We start from the raw sequence: 22,183 nt of genomic DNA on the forward strand, positions 1-22,183 counted from the left end.
GGTTTTATGAAGACTCACCTTGCTGTACGTTGTGCATGTTTCAGTCTGTGAATCCACACTATCTGTGGAAGGTAAGAAAAAAAAGGCCCTTCTGGAAATTACATCTGAACTGCTTCTTTCATATTGAATATATTTCAAAGAAAGTTAGAAAAATGATTTCAGGGAACATACAAGCATCATACGGGAGCAGTCAAATTTACTAGTAACCAAAGAAGTCAAAACAACACTAAACAACACTAAAAAAACAAAGAAGTCAAAACAACATTTAAACATAAATCAACTAGATTAAACAATAACACTGGAGACACAGATTTGCCCATTCACTGTTTAAAAAAGTAAGCTCTAAAGCATAAATGGCATCTAAGAGCAAAAAGGAAATGTAGGAGTGAAAGAAACAAGACATTATTTACTTCTTTGTGCACTGAATTGACTTGTCAAAACTGTACCGTGTCAGATAATATGCATAGCAATCGTAACAAATCAGCTCTTATGGATGAGCTGTTTTGCAAAGACTAAGTACTGTATGGCATTTGAAAAGAAGATTGCCAAGGCTGACAAATGCTCAGATTTGAACCAGTCACTCCAAACTCAACATGTTACAAGTGCTCCCTACAAATATTAAAGGCAAAAACCCCAAATCACACCTTGGTGGAACACTTCTCCCCACTTCACCCTGAAAACAGTATGGGTACAAGTTGTGCCAACCTCTTTTTTCCAGGCTGGCTCCATTAACATGAGCTGGTAGAACTGAAGCTGACAAGAACTCCGCTCTGAAGTCTAGAGAAAACAAGTATCATGGGAATTTTAATTCCTGTTTTCTCACCAGAATGAAATCAGAGAGAATGAAGGAACAGCATCACATATGGTTTGCAGTCCCAACAAACCAGGCACTCCAAATTGATTGCTGGTGATTTTCCCAGTGTATGAATGCATTTTCTTCCATTATTGGATTTTTTAAAATGGAAAATGTCTTCTCTGGGGCCAATGGGAAGGAAGTTGAGTCGGGGGCACCAACCATAAAGTGTTCTTTAATCTGACCGAAGGCTCATTTACATTGTCACCACCAAGCAAGTGGTTCCTAGTGCAGCTGGGTTCAGTGTTTAAGTAATATGGCCACTGTATACCAATGAATTGTAAGTGATAGAATTGCACTGCATGTTGCCAGCCCATGGAAGAATACAGACTCTTCCATGGACTTCACACTATCAATGTTTTTAAGTTTCAGTGTGGTGGGAAGCAAAGGGTGAATAAAAAGAAATCAAATATATTCATAAAAGTCACAACACTACTTGGACTGAATACAAATAATCAGAAATGGGAGCGTGGAATACTGCACAAGAACCTTAGGAAATGTATTTAAATAAGAAGTGAAGGGAAGTGAAGTGCTGGTACTCTCAGACAGACCATAAATTTGATTTTCACTTAAACACATACTAGTGCACACCCCACCCCCTTCCTTTTCCTTGTTTTATTCCAACTCAGATTCTTGCTGGTGTGATTTCCATAAAAGCACTGTGCATCATGCAGGCGAGTGCTTTCAAGGAAGACAATAAATCAATGTTGTTAATTGGTACAATGACAAAGGGATCTCTGGCAGCAGTCATCAAGCATCCTATACCTTTTCTAGGATATTAAAGCCCCAGTTCAACAAGGTATTTACATACATGCCTAAATATGTTATGCAGGAGGTTTGACTAGACAATCATAAAGGACCCTTTGGCCTTAAAATCTATGTATCTTTAAGCATGTGAATAGCCCCATACTTTAAAAAGGTTAATCACATGCTTAAAAGTTACATAGAGATATTCTACATACTGCAAAATCATAGTTATTGTTATGAATAACTCAAATAACATTAAATATAATAAACAGACCTTACAGGGGAGTGAAGGGAAAAGTTTTAAAGCGACTATCATGATAACAATTTAAAAATTCAACAACAAAAGTAGAATGAAAAGATCAGATCAGATTCATATTGCCCTGGGCCTTAATGAACAACATAATTTATGTTAAAGCTTGAGAACAACTCCAGGAAACTAGCCATGCTGTGTTATAGCCACATACCTGTAGGCCTGCTCAGGGTAAAGAAAGTTAGCCTAAGAACAAAGCTGACGTGGCTAGAGAATTAAAATCTTTAAATATTTTCTTTCCTACACACGCTATAAAATTGTTCAAAGGTCTCACTCTCCCCTACTATCAGCAACACGTCTAATATCTTCTGTTGTTTGAGAAATGAAAATTGGCCCACTCTTTTCCCTTTTGTGTTTTCTTATACAAACCTATGGAGCAGGAGGATGGACTACTGACCTCGCTTAATGGCTAGTGGAATCTTGAATTCACAACGATGGTATCTAGAACATTGAAATTGTAAAGCTGTTACAAAACAGAGGAATCAACAGAAAATAGGTAGCACAAACTGACCTAGAAATGCTTTCGTGAGCAGTTTACTGCAACTAAAGGCATGTCCAACTGCACCACAGTTCAGACAAGGGTATGCAAATAGCAGCACACACCAAAATGCTGCACTGTAACACACCCATGTAGATGCTGTAGGCAGGAACATAAAGGTCCCAAGTTCGCACTACTGTAATCAAGATAGCTACAGAGATTAGCAGTGTAGAAAAAACCCTACTCCACTAATTGAAATAGCTATACCAGCAAAAGCTCTGTACACAGTTATAATTGCAAAAAATAAATAAATAAATGAATAAATAAAAATCTTTTGCCACTACAGCTTATTTCATTCAGGCTGGTATAAGCTATATTGGCAAAATAACTCTTTGTTGATATATGCTGCGTCTCCCACAGGAGGGCTTTGCTGGTATAACTATACCAAAAACTCTTCCTTGGGTAAACAAAGCCTATGGAATCATACGTGAGGGGTGGGGGAATATGATATCAGAGGCTTATGATATCAGGTGGGAAATAAGTGTCTTTTGCATTGGTCATTTGTCATAAAGAGGGAGGGAATGAAAAATTCTAGAAACAAAATGTACTAGTTTCTAAATAAAGTTTGCCAGTAGGCATCACCCAGCTCTTCAAAGAAGGAAAAAAAGAATACTGGTAATACTTACAGGAGAATACCATGTTATTGGTTAGATTATGTGACCTCACTGTTCTCTGTTCTCAACTTGAAACCAGTAGAGTAGAGCATAACACACATTAAACTGACCTGCTGTAAACAGCCACTGAAATACATGCTCTCTTCACTTTTATACTGTATATCCTGTTGCAACATCCACCACAGTACAGTATGTTCACTTCTATAGTTTTAACAGCTAAATCTTCCCAAATGCTGTTTTGTTTCTACTTATTAAAAAGACAAAGTCCACCTTGTACAAATATTGCCTGTAATGTAATAACTAAGCTAGCTAGAATTCAATTAAAAATGTGTTAATTTTTAGAGACTGTCCTCTCTAAAAATGCATGTACTTTATACCTAATCTGTGATGTTTAAACATTATGTGGAATGTGACTTTGAAGTAGTGCTTGCTGTCCACTCATAAGTCTCTGTCTCATGTATACTTATTAATGCACAAGAGAGTTAAAAACCAGAGCTAAAAAGTGTCCTAACAATGGTGGCCTGAAATCCCCCCAAGTTCCCACTACATGGATCAAAGCTGCTCAACAGAAACTATAGAAGGTTGACACAGGATTTACTATTGGCAGATTCTGCATTTTCACAGACTACTTCGCTATACTCACATGTTAAAGTTGTAATGACCAGGATAATTTGTATGCAGGACAAATTTCTTCACTTTGTGAGTGTTTGCATCAAAAAGAACATCCTAACGAAGACAAAGGAGATAGACATGAACAAAACACTTTGGTGAAGGAATATAGTTTTTCATCAATATGTAGTAAGGAGGGTCTAGCTATATATTAAAAGTAAAAAACAAAAAAAACAAAAACAAAAAACAAACCAACCCAAAAAAGCCTTTACAATACAAGGGTGACATTTTATGTATCAATTCACATTCATATTTCCTCCAGCAAGTGCAAGCTCAACTGTAACTAAATGGCTAGTGTGATGCTGTAATTGCTAATGTCATCAATTTCTCTCAGCAAGTCTAATTTATCTTCCTATTATAGTTCACTTTACACTGATGCAAGATGGAAAGCCAACATGCCGATGACACAAGTTACTTGGTGCTAAACTGGGGGTGAACATAGGATGAAAAAATTGTTATAAACTCCACAGAAATACAAAAAATAAAGGTTAGGCCTGGGAATGACAAAATAGTATCTAATGGGATAAGGATAGCATGTGAGAAGAGTGTTGGGAGGATGCCAAAGCAAACACTCAAGAACCCCTCCACTGATTTTGGAAAATGGTAAAAAATCATTGTTCAAGTCTGACTTAATTTAAGCATTTGCAAACTCATTTTTCATATTCAAAGATTCTTGAGGCAGCCACTCAGAGTTTTGCATGTTAGTACTTGTATCTAGCACCAACTTGAAATACTTGGTCATTATGAAAAGTACATTGGATGGCTGATTCAAACTGAAAATGGCTTGTTTATAGAAGTCTCCAACTTACCACTCCAAGGGTGAAATAATTAAAAAAGTAGTCATTGCACTTTGATGGAACCTGCTTATGGGGGGAGGGCGAATGAATTTTCATCTGCAAAGAAACCCACATATAGATTTATCAGTGCTTACCATAGCTAAATAATTATCAATACATTTACTTTAAAAGCAATTTTCCATGGTCTGGTTTCACTCTAGTGCAGTGGTCCCGAAACTCTTGGGTGCGCCTCACTGGGGGGCATGGAGGAACATTCAGGGTGGCATGAATGTCCAGGGGGCTTTGAGCAGGGGGTTGGACTAGATGACCTCCTAAGGTCCCTTCCAACTCTAATCTTCTATGATTCTATGACAGGTCCTGGGCCAGCCCCCATGGCGGGGGTGGGGAGGGAGCGTCACCCAGCCTGCTCTGCTCCCAGCTGCAGCTCTGACCCCGGCTCCGGGGGGAGGTGCAACCCAGGTGAGGGCGGGGTGGAGGGGGCGGGGGGAGAGACAACAACTAAAAAAGTTTGAGGACTACTGCTCTAGTGTCCACACATTTTCCCCTCAGATTCAAATCCTAAATTATCTTTGTGCAAAAGTATCTTATATTTTAGTACTGTGTGGAGTCTATACAATCTGGGCTATGTACAACCCAAACTACCAAAGGGTTCCATTTCACTTAGGAGACAAGGGAATTTTATCAGAATATTTATGTAGCAGTCAGCTCCTAACATCTTCAACAGGAGGAGCTGGGATTTCCTAGCACAGAAATAAGATTATACTACAGTCATTATGCCAATAATAAATAAAAAGATTACTCAAAATTAAAGGAATCCACCTTTAAATACTCTGTTCTCATCATGTTAACACAATATATGCCTGCACCCAGAAATGAGAGATGGGCAAAAAATCACTAAAAATGCCTCCTCTCCCAGCAGTAAAGTGAGAAGAGTGGATGTCAAAGTCATCCAGGTATTTGTGAAAAACTCACTCTATTGCCTAATACAGAAAAAGATTCACACGCCTCTACCTACACCTTTCAGTGAAATAAAGGATGAGGCAGGAGGAATTCACAAAGAGTTTAATAGTGAAAAGTGCTGAGGAGGTAGCTTGAAATAAATATGAATGATCATTAGTTTAAAAATATAAAGTCCCGTGCTTTTAACATAGGACCACCAGCTACTGGCAATAGTTTGATCTGACATGAGGCATGTGTGTGCCTGTGCGTGTGTGTGTGTATCATATACATAAATAGTGAGTGTGTTTTTTTCATATTATACACATATAAAGAACACACACAAATTATATAATGAATGAATGAATGAATGAACTGATCAACCTAAATGTTATCTTTAGTTTTCATTAAAAAGAAAAAATAAACCACAAACCAGCATACAGCTGTTAGGACTTGTCTATATTCAAAGTTGCACCAGTTTAAATTGGTTTTGAAACAGATTAAATTAATCCAGTTCAAGACAGTGTAAGCACCCTTAGTTTGATTTAAATTAGGTTTACACATCAATTTAAATTGATTCTTTACTAAATTAAACTAAATCAAACTGATATAACCCAGGTTTAAATCAGATTAACAACATCTCCACACAGTATTTTTCACCTTTTTAAAATCAGTTCAGAAAACCCACAGCACCTTTAAATTGCAGCAATTTTGAACATAGACATGGCTCTAGAATTAGGAATGCCTTTTCCTACCTTGTCTTCTGACTTGTAAAAGACTTTGTGTGGAGACCCCAAAGTGCTCAGAACATCTTGGCATGAATCACCGAAGTACACACAGCGCTCATATACCCGCATTTTGGCATCAGCTAATACACCAGGGCCACAGCCTGAAGAATGGGGAACAGCCTAAAGTTCATAACTCCTAAAATCACAACACTACATAATGAATAATCACAAATCCCAGCAACTAGTGAGTTAAGAGGATGGAATGAAAAGAAGTGCCTTTAAGACAATTTTGTTGTACTGAATTCAGTTCTTAACTCTGATGGCAGTTTACACATAAAAAGGTCTCATTTAGGTGATATGGTTGTTAACTGTGATAGACCCATATGTTAATGGCTAAATTCAGCAGTGCTATTCCCGGAGAAGTAGCTTAAGATGAACTCTTCCCCTATCTCTTTTCATTTTACAAAATGCAGTTTACTTATTTGCACTATCAGTCTAAAATTTGATTAATTGGTATCAAGTATAAGTGCCAGTAGTGAGCTCTGTCCTTAAGAGGTTTAGGTTTAACTGCAGTACTGGAAGTATGGTTTTAAAGGCTATAAAATAGTGTGTAATCTGGCCAGCCAAGAAAGTAAAGGCCCATGCAATAGAATTCTTCATCAGTACTTTTTTAGGTCTAAGAAATATATACTACATTCTCAACTCTCCATGGGATCCTAACTTTTATTAGATATAGAGTAAGTACATTCACATATACACAAATGCTTATTTAAATAAGTGCAATGAATCACAGCTACAAAGTTTCATGGTTGAAACATCGTTTGAAATTATTAAACGAGTCACTGTATAACATTCCATTGCTCTACGTTGGTGCATACAACTCAAGGTATATTTTTCAACCAAAGTAGCTTTAATCCAAAAACAAACAAACAAACACACACCCCCCCCCCCCCGAAACAAAAATCAGATTAACAATCAGGAAATTAATTCCTTTATATATTAGATGACACTGAAGTGCAATATACCAGAATTAAAGTCTTAGCTCAGCTAGTTACTGGACAGGTATAGATAGGCAATTCACAAGGCAAGATTAATTGTACTACACTGCCAATGGCTCCAAAATGAATCACATGACCAGAAGTTCTCTACAATTGTAGCCTTTCATTCCCCCCCCCCCCAAAAAATCACTTAAATAAGGCAATCATGGTGTGAAAGGATGCTGAACCACAACATATAGGCAAATACTGCTTTTATGGCCTATCTGACTATGTCTTCACAGGCTTCATGGAGAGTCTAAGCTACAACATGGCCAGCTAATATGGTGTGTGCACACACTCATCCATCCTCCCACCCACTTTTTGCCCATTTTCATGTACCCTCTAGGTCTAGCTAGTGGTTAGGCAGTGATATAAGTCAAGAATAAACATGCCTTGTCTCTAAAGAATTACATTTAATGCTAAGAGGGTGATTAGTATTTTGATTTCCCAAAGTGGTTTTTCAATTGATGGAGAAGTCAGTTTCTCTAACCAAAGAGCTCTCTCTCAGCATAACTGAAAAAGTTCTCTGACAGCCAAAAGGTCAGCTGGTGCTGCCTCCTGGGCTATGATATCTCATAGATATTATAAAAAGAAGGAAACCCAATCAAGCCAGCTTTGATTTCTTCAGCAAGAGTTACTGTAAGTTAACACATACAGAAACTCTACTTCTAGAAGAGGTGGAGAATGAATTAACTGAAGGAGCTATGTCCATTTAGGAAAGAATGGCACATGGCAAGTTTGTCCTTTTGCAAGTTCTAGAAGTCTGACCGCTAATATAACATTTTAATAGAGATTTTATTTGTTGCTAACATCATTTCCTTTAATCTCAGGTATGTTTGTTATCTAGACATGACACTCTACCTTAAAAGTATCCAATTTTTCAAAATCATTTATATTATCTGGATAATATAGCTAAATCCTTCCCTACTACCAGGATATATGATCCCTGTCCTAGGCAGTTCTCCATTATCTTCCTCTGTAAAGACAGAAGCAAAGTAACTTTAACAAATTTGCTACATTTTTATTGATTGTTTCTTACACTTCAGTTTTTAAAGCTCTCCCTCCTCCCACTTTTTACCTTGTGTGTATTAGGAATATATGAGAGCCTCCTCAATATGACCATGCCTGAAAAAGTCATAAAACTGAGAAAACAAACCCTGCTACTCAAAAGAAAGAATTTTAAATAAACTGAACATGTTTTTTGACAATATTTTAAGGCCCTTTCAAGGAGCAGTCATGTACTGGCATCTCTTAGGAGGTAATAAATCTTTCTTTTTATTCTGTAAGTCCAGCCATCAAGAGAACATAGGGTAAATACCTGATTAACTCATGTCACTTGTAATACCTCCTACAAACACAGAGTAAATTAGCGATTAACTGAATTTAGAATGGCAGAGGCATTGTGTAATGCTGGTGTTACAATGTCCAGGACACACACCTACCTGAGGTTTCTTGGTTTCAGACAGGTTTTCCTATGACAGATCGCATCTGTTTATTTTTCTGGGCATATACACAGAATAAAACAAATTTCACTGCCAGCAAGAAACTCCATGAACTTGGAATTTTAAGAAGTTTCCACAGCCATCTGTGATTTCTCCATGGGTGTGGAAATGCAGTAGCAGTGGGATACTATTTCATAGAGGGTTTGCAGAGTTTAAAATAAGGTGCGTAAAACATTTTGAAACCCACCTATGAAAATACAATAAATTCCCTAACGCATGTTCCATTCAAGTTTGTGCTTTGTTTCCCAACTAAAAATGAGGCCATCACAACATCCATTCTCAGTAATACCTGCAGTGAGTAAGCGGAGCCGTAAACCTGAGGGTCCAGTTCCATCTCTCAGAACATCAACGTTCTCTGCATACACGTTACCAAGGAAACAGCTGAGGGGCATGAGGGGAGCCCTGGAACAGTTAGATCAGATGTAACAAAAACAAACACAGGAAAGGCTTAGAATTTTCCACTGACTGTCCAATGACTGAAGCTAGTACAGTACACTAAAAGTAAAGCAAATTAGTGTTGACATGGAAAAACCTAGAATGAGGAGCTAAAAGTAATTTTTGAGATGGTCAACTTAAAAAAAGCTCACATTGTCTACAGTCTTGGTAAGCAGCATGATGAATAAAAATGCAACATCAAAGATTGAATCCTTTACTAATTACAAACCAATTCAAAAGACTCTAGAAATTACAGCAACTGCATCCAGCTCTTGGATTTTATAATTATATATCTCAACATGTTACTTCAGACACTTTTTGGTTTCAAATTAATTTCGTGTGAAAATAAGGACCATAATGTGCTTACATATGCTTAACTCACAGCTACCGCTAGAACTACACATAACACCTGTGTGCAATGTGGAGGCTTCTCCCCACACCTTCTGATCTATGCGCACCCCATCCATGGCCCCACAAAGTCATGGGACCTCCTCATCAACCTCCTCCTCGCCTTGGCCAAGGTGGCCATCTATAACACCAAGGAGAGGATGTTGGCCGAGTAGGTGCTCTGTGACTGTGGGGCCTATTTCCGTTCCTCCGTCTGATCACGCATCTGGACAGAGTTCCTCTGGGCCATGTCCGCTGACTCCTTAGCTACTTTTGAGGAGCAGTGGACGCTATCCGGGGTTCTATGCTCGGTGTTTCCTTCAGGTTTCCTCTGTTTAGCCCTTTCCCGTTTTTTTTATTTGTTGACCCTCATAAACAGCTGAGTCCCAGGCTCAGTAGTTCCTCCCCTTAGGCTGGGGGAGTGACTTTTAGACAAGCCTGCCCCCATCCTGGAACCCAAATAGTAGCACCTCTCACTCTCTAGCTCAAGTATTTCTGCTATTTCCATCTTGGACCATTCCTGAATACAGATGGCTGAGCGCACTGAGTTCTGCAGTGGATTGTTGATGTGAGTTGGCATCTAAAGTCTATTTTAAGATCACAAAATATGCGTCTTCTAATCCCTGGATTTTAATTGATTCACATTGCTACTTGTCACGACTTCTAAATAGCAAAGTATCTAAATTATTTTAAAGGGGCATCATCAGCCTGAACGCTAGAGAATTAAAAATTCTGAAGAAGTTTACGCCATGCCATCTGTTCCTCAGTTCACTTGTCAATTTTCCTTTTTAAATCTCCTTCAGTTGTAATCAACTCAGATATTAATAGCAACTGTAGCAGGTAAGGAATTTACAAAAGGGCAATTTACTTTTAAAAGAGTATGGGTACTTTCCTTAATTTTTTCCACTAAGGTGAACTTTTTCTGTGTCTGAGTGAATACATCAATTGCCTGTGAGCTGAGGGTTTTGAGCCCTTTGTGAAAATCAGTGCATGATATTAAATCCCATCATGCCACAGATAGATGTAGGAAACCTTTTCTAAAGCACTTGATTCTAATTAGACTAAATGTCCATATAAATAAGGTCCATTATAATTTATCCCCTCCTTTTGCTCATGCACTGGTGTGTTTAGTCTTTAATGAATTATTAACATTAATAACAATACTTACTTTAGCAAAACAAATGCCGCTATCAGTACTGGTATGTATATGTATGAGACTAAAGGAATGATTTACAGAAATCTCTTAGGCCGTCTACACTTACCTGTGAGATTCGGCAGCAGTCGACGGGAGTTACGCAAAGTACACAAAAAACTTGCGTAACTCCCGTCGACTGCTGAGCTTCTCTTCTGCACTCTGTCTGCACTGCACTGCGCTACTTGTTTAGCTGGTCTTAGTACGTTGATTTCTGGATCGAAATCTATCTGATGGCAGCGAATTTGCCGCCGTCAGTGTAGCAGTAGCCTTAGTCTCCCATCTTGTCTAAGAAATCCCCAGATAAAATATTTTCAGAAATACTGAACCTTCAAGTAACTGTAAGAGTACATTATTGCTTAACATGTCAAATTTGAATGCAACAGTTCATTCAGATCAGAAAAATCCCACAATAATTCATTCTCCTATTGATAAGGGATTTATACAAGCAACTCCCATTCACATTCATGGGAGTTAGACATACAAATCTCCTGAGCAGCAATGGGATGGAAATAAGTCATATAGGACATATTATTCATATGCTAATTAAGCACAGAGATCACTATTTTATTATTTGTATTGCAATAGAGCTTAAGGGCCCTAATCAGAAATTGAGGCCCCATTGTGATAGACACTATATAAACACACAGCAAAAATATTGGTCCATACCCTAGACTGCTTGATTTAGGTAAATAGAGGACATTAATGTACATGCAATCTGTAAAACATACAGTGGCTTTTCCAAAGATAGCTTGTATCCTCACTCTTGGAGAAGAGTTTCCTTCAGTCTCCCTTGCTTCTTCCATACTACCCTACCTACCCTCTGAGCTTAATTTTGATCCCAGTTGATTTAGAGGCTGTCTACACTGCACTGCTGTGAGGACTACAGGGGTGTGAACTGCAGAGCACACTGAAGTGCTGCACTCTAACTACCTCACGTGGATGCTGCTGGCATAAAATAAAAAGGTATCCAGTTCACATTAGTGTAGTCCTGTTTGAAAGGGGATTACATTAATGTGAACTAGGTACTTTTTAGTTCACATCAGCAGTGTCCACATGGGGCAGTAAGTCCTACACTTAAGTACACTCTGCAGTTCACAATCCTGTAGTCTGCACTGTGGCATAGTGTACACATAGCCTTAGACTAGTGCAACTACTCCAAATGGATTTACACTGGATTCATACCAGTTTAAATAAGATCAGAATTTAACCTTGTGTCACCCTGGAGTATGCTCTGTGTGCAACATCTATACATATTTGAAGAAGCATTACCACAAAATGGATTTATTGGTGCCATTCAAAGAAAGGAACAAATGTATATGAAATTCAATATCTAGTTCCATTTGGCTTTCATAGAAGTCTAAACAAAGAAATACACGTTCAGGAAAAATAAAAAAAACATTTTAGATATTGGTTTAACTACCCTTGACAATTCAGTTATACATACTTGGTATCCTGCAGGCTGTTTCCATTGTAGATGTACATACGTTTCACAGTTGCACCATGGGGAATTTGCAGAGAAGCTAGGCCATGAGCAAAGTTAGGCTGTGGATATACAAAAACATTCTTACCAACTATTTTACATTGCATGACAAACAGAGAGATTGCTCTAAAAACACACATTTCAATTCAAATCTTGCAGTATTTGTAAACACAGGCTATAAATCTCTAGCTATAGTTAACCGTAATGTACACTACAACTGCAGGGAAAAAAGCCACTGGGTCGTGCTGAAAAAGGAAAATAGGAGAGTCAGTTTATAGGTATGCATATTGAACACACACCTCACCTATAGAAGATGGTCTCCACAGGACCATTCAAACACTAGCTTTGGAAAGGAAAATAATTTGTCATGCTATGTTGTACTCTGGCATAACATACAGGCCCAGAAATAACACAGATACTGAAATAAATACACATGCAAAAGAGTCTCCTTCTTTAACTGTTTTACTTCAAAAGGACCTCAACTAAACAAAGCATGTCAACATTTTAATTTTTATATGAAAAAATATTTTGTAAGAAAAAAAAACAGGAAGAGTAATGGGAATAACTGACCTTTCAATATACCTCTATCATGTTATTTTAAAAAGGAGACAAATAATGTTTGACAAATCCTAACCATCTGAAAGGATAAGATAAGGGACAATCAAACTAATAGTATTTAAGGAAAATGACTGTCAAAGTCATTTTAATGTTAAGTATTATTCTCTGGTCATTTTTAAATACAGACTAACTAACTTCTTGTTTGCCTTTTGAATACACTGAGCCCAAGTTTTCCCACATGGATGCTTACAGTTTTTTACCCAATGTGCATCAAAAGTTCAAAGTGTTCTTTACAATATTCAGTACTTTGCAACAGACATGACACTGCATTGAAAGATTTTTCTCGATTTCTACACAATCCTGCCTACTCCTCAAACAAACAAACTGTCAACTGCAAATTTCACTACTTCATTGTTCAACCTCACTTCCAGTATGTTTCATTAGGGGAACTCCATTACTAATTTCCTTCCACGCTGACCATTTAGTCCTAATTTTTGTTTTCTACCTGTACAACAATTTATGACCTATGGAAGAACTTTACCTCTTATGTGAAGCTTAGTAACCTTAATAGCCTCTTGTGAGTAACTTTGTGAAAGGCTTTGAAAGTGAAAAATCAATTCTATCTTCTATTTTGGAGACTTGTTAAAGAACTCTAATAGTGTTGAGAGGCACAATTTGCCCGTTAAAACATGCTCTTATTAGGTGTTTGGTAACTACCCTTAATTATTTTTTCCAGTCAGTCAGACAGTCAAAGTTGGTATTGAAATAAGATTCATAGGTCTGCAATGGTTAAGTTCATTCCCAGCAGCTCTCTTTTTAAGAAATAGGCACAACATTGGCTATTCTCCAGCTGCCTGATATGGTACCTGATTTAAAAAGAAATGTTTTTAAATCTTTCATTAAGCTGCTCAGACAGCTCATTCTCGCATTCCTTCAGAATTCTTGGGTGAATACCATCTGATCCTGGTGGTATGTTGCAATTTAGTTTATTAATTTATTTCAGTGCTTTTTTGACACCTCATTCTCTGACACTAACGTAATTATCTGCAAAGAATACCTTTTGCTTAGGCATCTCCCTATTCTCCTACTTGTTGAAGACTCTCATAAAAGTCATTAAGCTTCTCTGCAATGCCCTTAATCTATAAATGCTATATCTACACATAGATAGCCAATTCCTAGATCATTAGGATAATATAATGAAAAAATATGCCACTATATTGACTAACCCAGCGGTTCCCAAACTGTGGTACATGTACCACCGATGGTACGCAGGCCACCTCCCAATGGTACACGTCCACTGATTAATTAAGTCCTGGTCTACACTTACGGGGAAATTCAGTGGCAGCTGACGGGAGATACGCAAGCTACACAGAGTATTAAGCTACTCTATGTAGCTTGCATATTTCCTGTTGACTTCTTAATTCTAATGAACGTGGCATCCCCACTACACTGAGCTGATGGAAAATGCCCTCCCTTCGATGAAGTGTTATTCTTTTTCTGGGGGTAGATTTATTAAGTCGATTTCTGGATTGATTGAGCAGAAGTGGAGACCTGCTCAATCGATCCCAAAGAATCGATCTGACAGTGGCGAATTTGCCGCCGTCAGTGAAGACATACCCTAAGACTGCAGAATTCTTTTTTTAAATTGTTTCACTCTGCCATCTCAGATGGGGTATGTTTATAATGCATTTATTAATATTTTGCAAGATTACAGCTTTTTATATACCTAGCTATTGATACAATGTGTTTTAACAACACTTAGGTTTTAAGATGATTTTCACATATAGCCCGTTTATAAAAAATTGGTGGTGGTACTACAGGTGGTGGTGTTTTATGTTGATGGTGCACAATGTGGTAGAGTTTGGGAACTGCTGGACTAACCTATTCCCCCTTCCCCTTCCAGTTTTTGCTCTGGTCTGTTCCTTTTTGTCATGGAATCCAACCGTGAATAATATGCATTTCCTTTAGGTGATAAGAATGAATCACACAACAGAGGGTATTTTCATTAACACAAAAGTGAGTTACACATATGCCTCCATTACCATTACCACAGTAGGTCTTATCTTGCTTCCAGTAAAATCAGTGTGATATTTGCCATAGGCTTGAATGGATATAGAATTAGGCCCACTTAAGTATTTAGTAACCTACCAAAATATTTATTGAATAATGAAAAATACATTGCATAGCACACTTATTTTGATTTCCAGACTTTCACATCTAGCAAGTGTATTTTATGCATTCTATCTTAATTTAGTTGCACAATCACTTTGGAGGAATTCAAACAGAATCTGTAGATCATTTGAGATTAACTAAAGCAAGATCAAGACTTACTTTAACTGAAACATTTTAGATATCAATTGGGTGTTCACATTTGAGAGGCAAACTTCAGAGATTCTGCTCAATAATGGAAATGTTACTCCATGTTAGTTTTGGAAGCAAATTCTCCATCCACACCCTTTTGTTAAAAGCCAAACATAATTTTTGGCTTTGAAACAATTATGCTCAAGGTAAGAAAATGGGTAAGAGCACAATTTAAGATTCAAATTTCACCCAAATGAAGGTTTGCTTTGCTTTCGGGCAAGGCAGGCTATAGGTGATATTTTGCAACGGTTACAAAGACAAACAAACAGAGTATCTATTAACTAAGAATGATTCCTGACCTCGTACTTTGGAGTTTCAGCCCACGAGTCCAATTGAAAAGAAAAAGACAGTCCTCTGAAATTGAGGTGAAAGAGTTGTTCAGCTGAGTTGTACACTGGAAAAAGAAAAAATGGAATTACAGAAATACACAGTAATTTCTCTAGTTCAGATCTAGTAGCACTTTGTATCACTTCAGTCTGCTGTTTCTGCATACTACTGACTCAGTAAAATATCCAAGAGGAATATACACCAAGAGATGATGTGGAATTTTAAGGTGTCACATCACATCAACGTTCCCCACAAACTGCGTGTGCCCACAACAATCTTGAATATACCGTGTGTCACAAATCTTGCTGCTCAGCCCCAGGGCAGGTGACAGGCACCCAAGCAACAAACATGATGGCAGTAGGGTCAGCTCCAGATCACATGACCGTCAGGCCACAGCAAAAGAAGAGTCTCCATGTGAGATTTTACTCCCTGTCATGAGAGGAAGAAGGTTCCTGTGGTTACGGGGCATATGCCAGTGAGAGGCAGTGTGCCACTTGCTCCTTTCCCTGCCTTGCAGGTAGGCAAGATTCTCTCCCCACCCCCAGCACAGAACCACTCACGTCCATCTGGGCCAGCTGCCCTCAGGAGCTCCACAGACCTTGGGAATAGGGGTTACATCCCCTCTTATCTTTCCCAGGAACCCTGCCCACCAGAACCTACCCCATCATATACATTTCAGGGAAAATCAACACCCCAGGAAGTGTCCTTATGGACCCTCCATCACATTCCCTCTGGGTGGCCCCTCACACACACCCCCGCTCCCAGAGAATCCTCCCCAAATTACCCAAAGTGACTCTCCTTAGGTACCCTCCAAATGCTCCCACCTTTCCTTCATATACGCTCCAGAGAGTAAAGGGTGCAATCTTTCCAGCCTTGGTAGGGGAGTTGATTTGCCTCCAGGATCCCTCTAATTCCTTGGGACTGAGCAAGGAAGATGTGCCCTTCCCACCCTTACCCCAACAGGCTCTGCTCTTCCCTGTGCTCCTCTCTATTGGTGCTCAGGCTCCCATGCTCTACCCGCAGTCTATGCCATACAATGCCAGAAGGTCCGGATTTCTAAGGCGGGTGAGGGCTGAACTGTCCTCATTTTGCTGGGGCTGCTCATGGCGATGGTGAACTGGGACACTATCAGCCAGGGGAATGGAGCCCTGGAGCGGGGAGGAGAGAGAGGAGAACACAGGAGCCAGCCAGGGGAGCAGGGACTGAGGGATGGTGAGGGTGGTGGTGGCTGGGTATGGTATCCCCCATGCTTTTTCTTTTTATTATTATTATTGTTATTGAAGTCTTCATACCCTGAGAACCAACATGCTGCTGTGTTGCTACAACTGTATACATGCCACAGTTCCAGTTGCCTGTTCCTCTGGCTGACACCGTACCAGCCACCTCACCCAACCTTAGGGCCTGCTCCCTAAACGTGTACATTTGCCCAAAGGACAAAAATGTTGTGCAGTGGAGTTTGCAGCCCATCAGGTCAAAAACAATTTAGAAAGAACTCTGCATCACAGTAAACAAATAGTAAGTGAAATGTCTCAGAACGGGGAGCAGGGAATAAGAAGGTCCTGCTTTCATGGGGAAGTCAAGATATCTTAAGAGGTAATGTATGAAGAGAAATAACTAAAGAAATGGTTATCCAAGACTCTGGACATACTAACACATCGTTAACAATACAATTAAATCTCAATAGCATTAAAATAATTAATTCAACAGGAATTCAGCCAGTCAGTCACCAAAAAAAAAAACCCAAATCCCCTCCTTTCCATCCCTTCATTATGGGAAGTATGACTTAGGCTTTATTTTTTTGAGGGCTATCAAACAGACATTTTTCACCATGCACAGATGGTCATTAACTTCACTATATCAAACCGGGGATGTGTCTGTGCGTGTACACAAATTCCAGACACTCAGGGCCCTGTTAGCTGCTTCTTCTCAAAGGAGTTCCAGCTCAGGCACCCCTTTCTTATCTGCAAAATGGGGATACCACCTTTGTAAAGTGCTTTGAAAAGCTAGCTATTATTATAGATGATAGCTGTGGTGGTATGGGAGAGAGGTGATCCATCAACCATGATTGTCCCAGGCCATTTAGGACTTCATAGAACATAACCATTTTCATTAAAAGCAGCATCAACCAGAAACAAAGACTACTGGTCAGTTTGCATAGGATGTTACTAAATTTGGGACACAGAAGATTCGGGCAGTCATCACGTGCCCTAACTTAGAAAATTTCTAAGTAATTACTATATTATTGCAAAGAATTACTTAACATTTGCTTTAAATGGTGAAGACAACAACAGTGGCAAAAGCAAAGAGGGAAAGCGCAAAGAAAAGAAGCTTTTGTCTTTCTTCACCTTCCTGTTTATTGAATAGTATGGCTTCATTTTCTTTTAAGTTTATGCTTAAGAACATATAGCAGTTTAGTCTTCTCTTCTAAACTTGGAGATAAGTATTATTTTGTTCCGTATTATGAAGTGTCCACCAGGTATTCAAAGCTATGGAAATGTGTCATAAAAAAATCTAGGCAATGCTAGATTGCCCAAGAGGAAAAGAAAGTTGTGTTCCATGATATTGGGAAATATACTAAACAGATATCAGGGTGAGCATGTCCACCCCTGCTACTTATGAGCTTCTAGCACCTTCACTTCAGAGAGGTGTGTCTGTCCTATATTTCACTGGTTAACGTCACAAGCCAGGAGATAAGAAAATTCTGATACAGCTGGGAAATCAGGGTTGTTCCAGCTGGTGTTGTAGAAACTGGTGAGAGTCAGGTACTTCTTTGATGCAGTTTTGTTTATTTATAAAGAATGTATAAAGTCCTGTGTCTCTGCACACAGGAGGAACCAAGAACAAAAGAAGCAGTTTCTTAGCTTACAGCCCCAAATCTTTTTAGCCAACAGACCCTCTCGCTCTAGCTTTTTCCAGAATCACACTGTGCTCACAGGCTACAGCTAGGTCTTCTTGCTTTTTGCCTCTGCCTCGCCTTTGTTCTTGTCTGTTCCCAGTTCATGTGTGTTCTCTCCTTCCCCCTCCCCAAACAACTACTTAGCTAAAAGCTCCTCGGTGGGTTCACACATCCCTTTTGTCTCAGGTGGGGGATTATGCATACAGTTGTATGCATACAGTATGTTACAGTATGCATACAGTTGTTAACTGAAGATCAATGGGGTTTTAACTCAACGCATAACAAGGTTTCACCCAGATCATAGCATTAGTCTTGGTCTTCATGAAAATCCAAACGTCAGTAAAAATCTTTTCCCTCAGCCTTAGGAAACATACGCCACAGCCAAAAGATGTAGGATAAAAAAATACTGCCACTTTGCTTTGGATTAGTTTAATTTAAACATGAACAAGAGCTATGCTTAGTGGTATAAAAAGAGTTGTTTTTTTCACCAATGAGTACATTCAAATGTGACCTTTCATTTACTCATCAAGGGTCCGATTCCACAGCTCTTACATCCATTGAGCAGCACTTACACAAGTAGTCCCGTTTATTGAGTTTAAGATAGGAAGTAATGTCAATAGGATCATTTGCATGATTAAGTGCTATACAACAGGAGTTATGGCTGTAGAATCAGGCCCTAACAAATGCAAAATAAAAAGATGGGGTGAAATCCTGGCCTAGTAAATGACAAAATTCCTATTTACTTCAAGAGGGTCTAATTTTACCCTTTATGTTTATCCTAATCATCAAGATGCTTTTCTGTGTAAAATAAACATGAAAGGCTCGGAATAAGAGCATACTATTAACAAAAACAGGCCATTTTGCTCGTTTTATATTAAGAAGAGTAGAAAAATATAATGAACCTATACTACATGGTAAAGGTGAGTCATAATTAATGTCCTTCAGAAGATTTGACATAAAACGTTTGTTTGTGCTAAACAGGTAATGAAATATAGGGTATTACCTGGAAGGAGTTTAAATGCAGTGAATACACAAAAGGTAACTATTAGCAAAAATGCCTGTGCTTTGTACTAGATAAGAGCTTTAATAGGAGCAAGAATATATTTACTGTCACTGGATGATGAAGTTATGAAAATTAGCATCAGACAAAGCCAGTGCACAATTTTTCTCAACTAGCATATGACACGCATAAAAATATGTCAGACAGCTCGAGATGTGGTGTTACACTACATTTTTAAAGTTCCTGAATGCAGATTTACATGGTCATACAGCAAGTTACAGTTTATTTGATAAACAAGGTTTACAGCTGTGTAAATATTTTTATAGTGCCTGGTATCAATTCATAGGTTTGTGAGATCTCACTTCTCCCTTAAACATTTCTCAGTAACTACATTCATATAGTATTACAGCTTGATTTATATACAGAAAATCAAGGACATTCACAGTGTCAAGGCTACAACTCTTCCAACTTCCCCAATTTGGTGTCCAATTACTACAGGATCTCTATCCAATTATATCTCTGGCACCATTACATAGTTAAAGGAATATAACTGAATACAGTTCCTGCAAGGCTCTCCATATCCCTTATTCCCTGCAATAGGTTGTCCGAGAGGCTGCCTGCCAAAAAGTAACATTGCAAGAGATGGGGGTGTACATCCCTACACACCACAGAGTGTCTTGGTACTAGCCCATGGAAGACCAGCATGGAGCCTGGCAACTGAATTGAACTCAGTAAGGCCAAAAGAGAGACATGAGAAAAGATGGCTTAAATGGTATTTTGCCTATTCTGAAATAAGACCCAGTCCCCAATTATGGGCAGGAATTATTTCAGTTATGGCTACAGTTAGTTTTGGTTGTCAAAGGCTTTCCCCCAACAGATAATTCAACTCTAGTTACCCCTTGCCCTAGGAATTGCAATAATCACTGTTTCTTTTCTTCACCTATCAAAACCACTGGTAATGCACTTCTGTTCTGATGGATTTTCCTTTTCTTCAGTGATTCTATATAGCTGAAGGCTGGGTAAACTATCAGAGAAAGGAGCAAATGCCTATGGAGAACAAGCTATCAAGACTACAAAGGGGCACTTATGAGATAGAACTCAGTCTAGCAGAAGCTTTGAAGGGGTGTTGAGCCCATTTGGGGAATTTAATTGGGTGTTTACAGTCTGTACTTTATTTCTCTCATTTCTTCTGTATACTGATTGTGTCTGTGTTAATAAACTAGCATTAGAATTTCATACCTTGAGACTCGCTTCATGCTGGAAGCGCTGGGGATCCTGCTGACTACATCACAAGGCCATGTGGTCTGTTTATACAGATACAGTAGTACCTGTGCAGGGTGCCGTGAAGGTCTGGCTGCTGTTCCAATCTCCAGACTGGAGAGTGGCCATAAGGAGCTACTGAAGCAGTCGATGCACTTACCCTGTGTCTGGGGTACATCTCACTCCCAACCCACTTTTCTGCATTTATCCAAACATAGTCCAGTTATCCAGGCACAGTGATTTAGGGCATCTCCACCCAAACACTTACTGAGTGGCAAACTCGGGTGTAAATTTACAGCGCTCCAGCATGCAGTATACTAACTGTCTGTGTAGACCTGCTGATGCACGATAAAAGTTCCCCAGTGCACACTGATGTACCGCTGTTTGAAGCTTTTAGTGCGAATCAGCAGGATCCACTCAGACAGTTAGTGCATGGCATGTTCGAACTTTACACCCCAATTTGCTGCACAATAAGCATGTGTTTAGACATGGCCTGAGAAAATTCTCTCTCTATCTCAACTAGACAAGGATAAAGAAAAGACCTCAGAATTTCCTTGTTATTGTGGGTTCAAGTGAGTTCATTAACACTACATGAACACAGGCCCACCAACAGCAATTCCAGGCCCCAGGGCAGAACAGTCAATAGCCCCTATAGAAAGGGATGGCTGAGGTCTGCCAGAAGTTTTTACTTATTTATTATACGCCATGCAGGTTCCGGGCAGCTGAGGAGGCAGCATCTGCTACTCAGCTTCCCGGTTCCCTTGGACTCCCAAGGGAGATTACTGATGAAGCTGGGAGGCTGAGTAGCAGATACCACATCATCAGCTGCCCGGGAACCTGCATGGCGCATAATAAATAAGCTGGGCTCAAGAAAGGGGCAGAGAGCACGAACGGCGGGGGCCATGGGGAAAGGGTGTGTGGGGTGGAGAGAAGGATACATATATATCCTCCCATCCACTCATGCCCTTTTAAATCGCCGGGCCTCTGCCCCCCTTGCCCCTCCATCAGCAGGCCTGCCTGAACATACTATTATCAGGCCACAACATTATTTTAATTAACTAAGTAGGCCACCATTCAAATTTCAATATAATGGAAATATCTTGTAAAGTATAAGAATGTGACAAAACTCAAAAACAACATAACTCATTTCAATTGAGATCAGAAGGCTTTATCCACTTCTAATATGAGAACATAGGGAATATTCTTTAGAACAATTTGTCATTCTGAATGTTAACCAAAAGATAAATTCATTTGGATGAAGCCAGTAAGTGAAATCTACTTGTGATTATCTCAGAAATACCATAACCTACCTCCTGGATGTGTTGCTCCAAATGACTGATCAATCTGTTCTATGGTTGGAGCAATTGCCTGAGAGTTAAAATGGACACCACTGGAAAAAAAAAAAAAAAAAAGAGAGCCACTGAATCATCATTAGGGAGCAGACTATTATTTGAAGTTCATTAGTTAAAATCACTTAGACACAAAAATAAGAATGCTCAGAAAATGCATTTTTCAAGGGAAAGTAATATTAAATTTATCTCACATAAAAGTCC

The 22,183-nt window shown here is 39.0% G+C and overlaps 1 protein-coding gene across 5 annotated transcripts in view; it reads right to left on the reverse strand.

Moving 5' to 3' along the window:
• PHAF1 (phagosome assembly factor 1) overlaps positions 1-22,183 on the reverse strand; it is a 51,373-nt gene that overhangs the window by 6,360 nt on the left and 22,830 nt on the right. For 3 of the 5 annotated variants that reach the window (XM_067551941.1, XM_067551930.1, XM_067551938.1), the window contains 9 exons: positions 21,941-22,020; positions 15,447-15,541; positions 12,193-12,290; positions 9,021-9,133; positions 6,220-6,353; positions 4,541-4,624; positions 3,706-3,788; positions 2,308-2,351; positions 19-62 (listed from right to left, as the gene is read on the reverse strand). In XM_067551941.1, coding sequence (XP_067408042.1) covers positions 19-62; positions 2,308-2,351; positions 3,706-3,788; positions 4,541-4,624; positions 6,220-6,353; positions 9,021-9,133; positions 12,193-12,290; positions 15,447-15,541; positions 21,941-22,020 — 775 coding nt within the window. Of the gene's footprint in view, positions 1-18; positions 778-2,307; positions 2,352-3,705; positions 3,789-4,540; positions 4,625-6,219; positions 6,354-9,020; positions 9,134-12,192; positions 12,291-15,446; positions 15,542-21,940; positions 22,021-22,183 lie in introns of all 5 variants that reach the window. The other 2 variants (XR_010920517.1, XM_067551953.1) reach the window with 2 other exon arrangements.

This window comes from Emydura macquarii, unplaced genomic scaffold (assembly GCF_026122565.2).
Source record: "Emydura macquarii macquarii isolate MOO-44397 ecotype Brisbane River unplaced genomic scaffold, CSIRO-AGI_Emac_v2 contig_295, whole genome shotgun sequence".
Classification (NCBI taxonomy): Eukaryota; Metazoa; Chordata; order Testudines; family Chelidae; genus Emydura; species Emydura macquarii.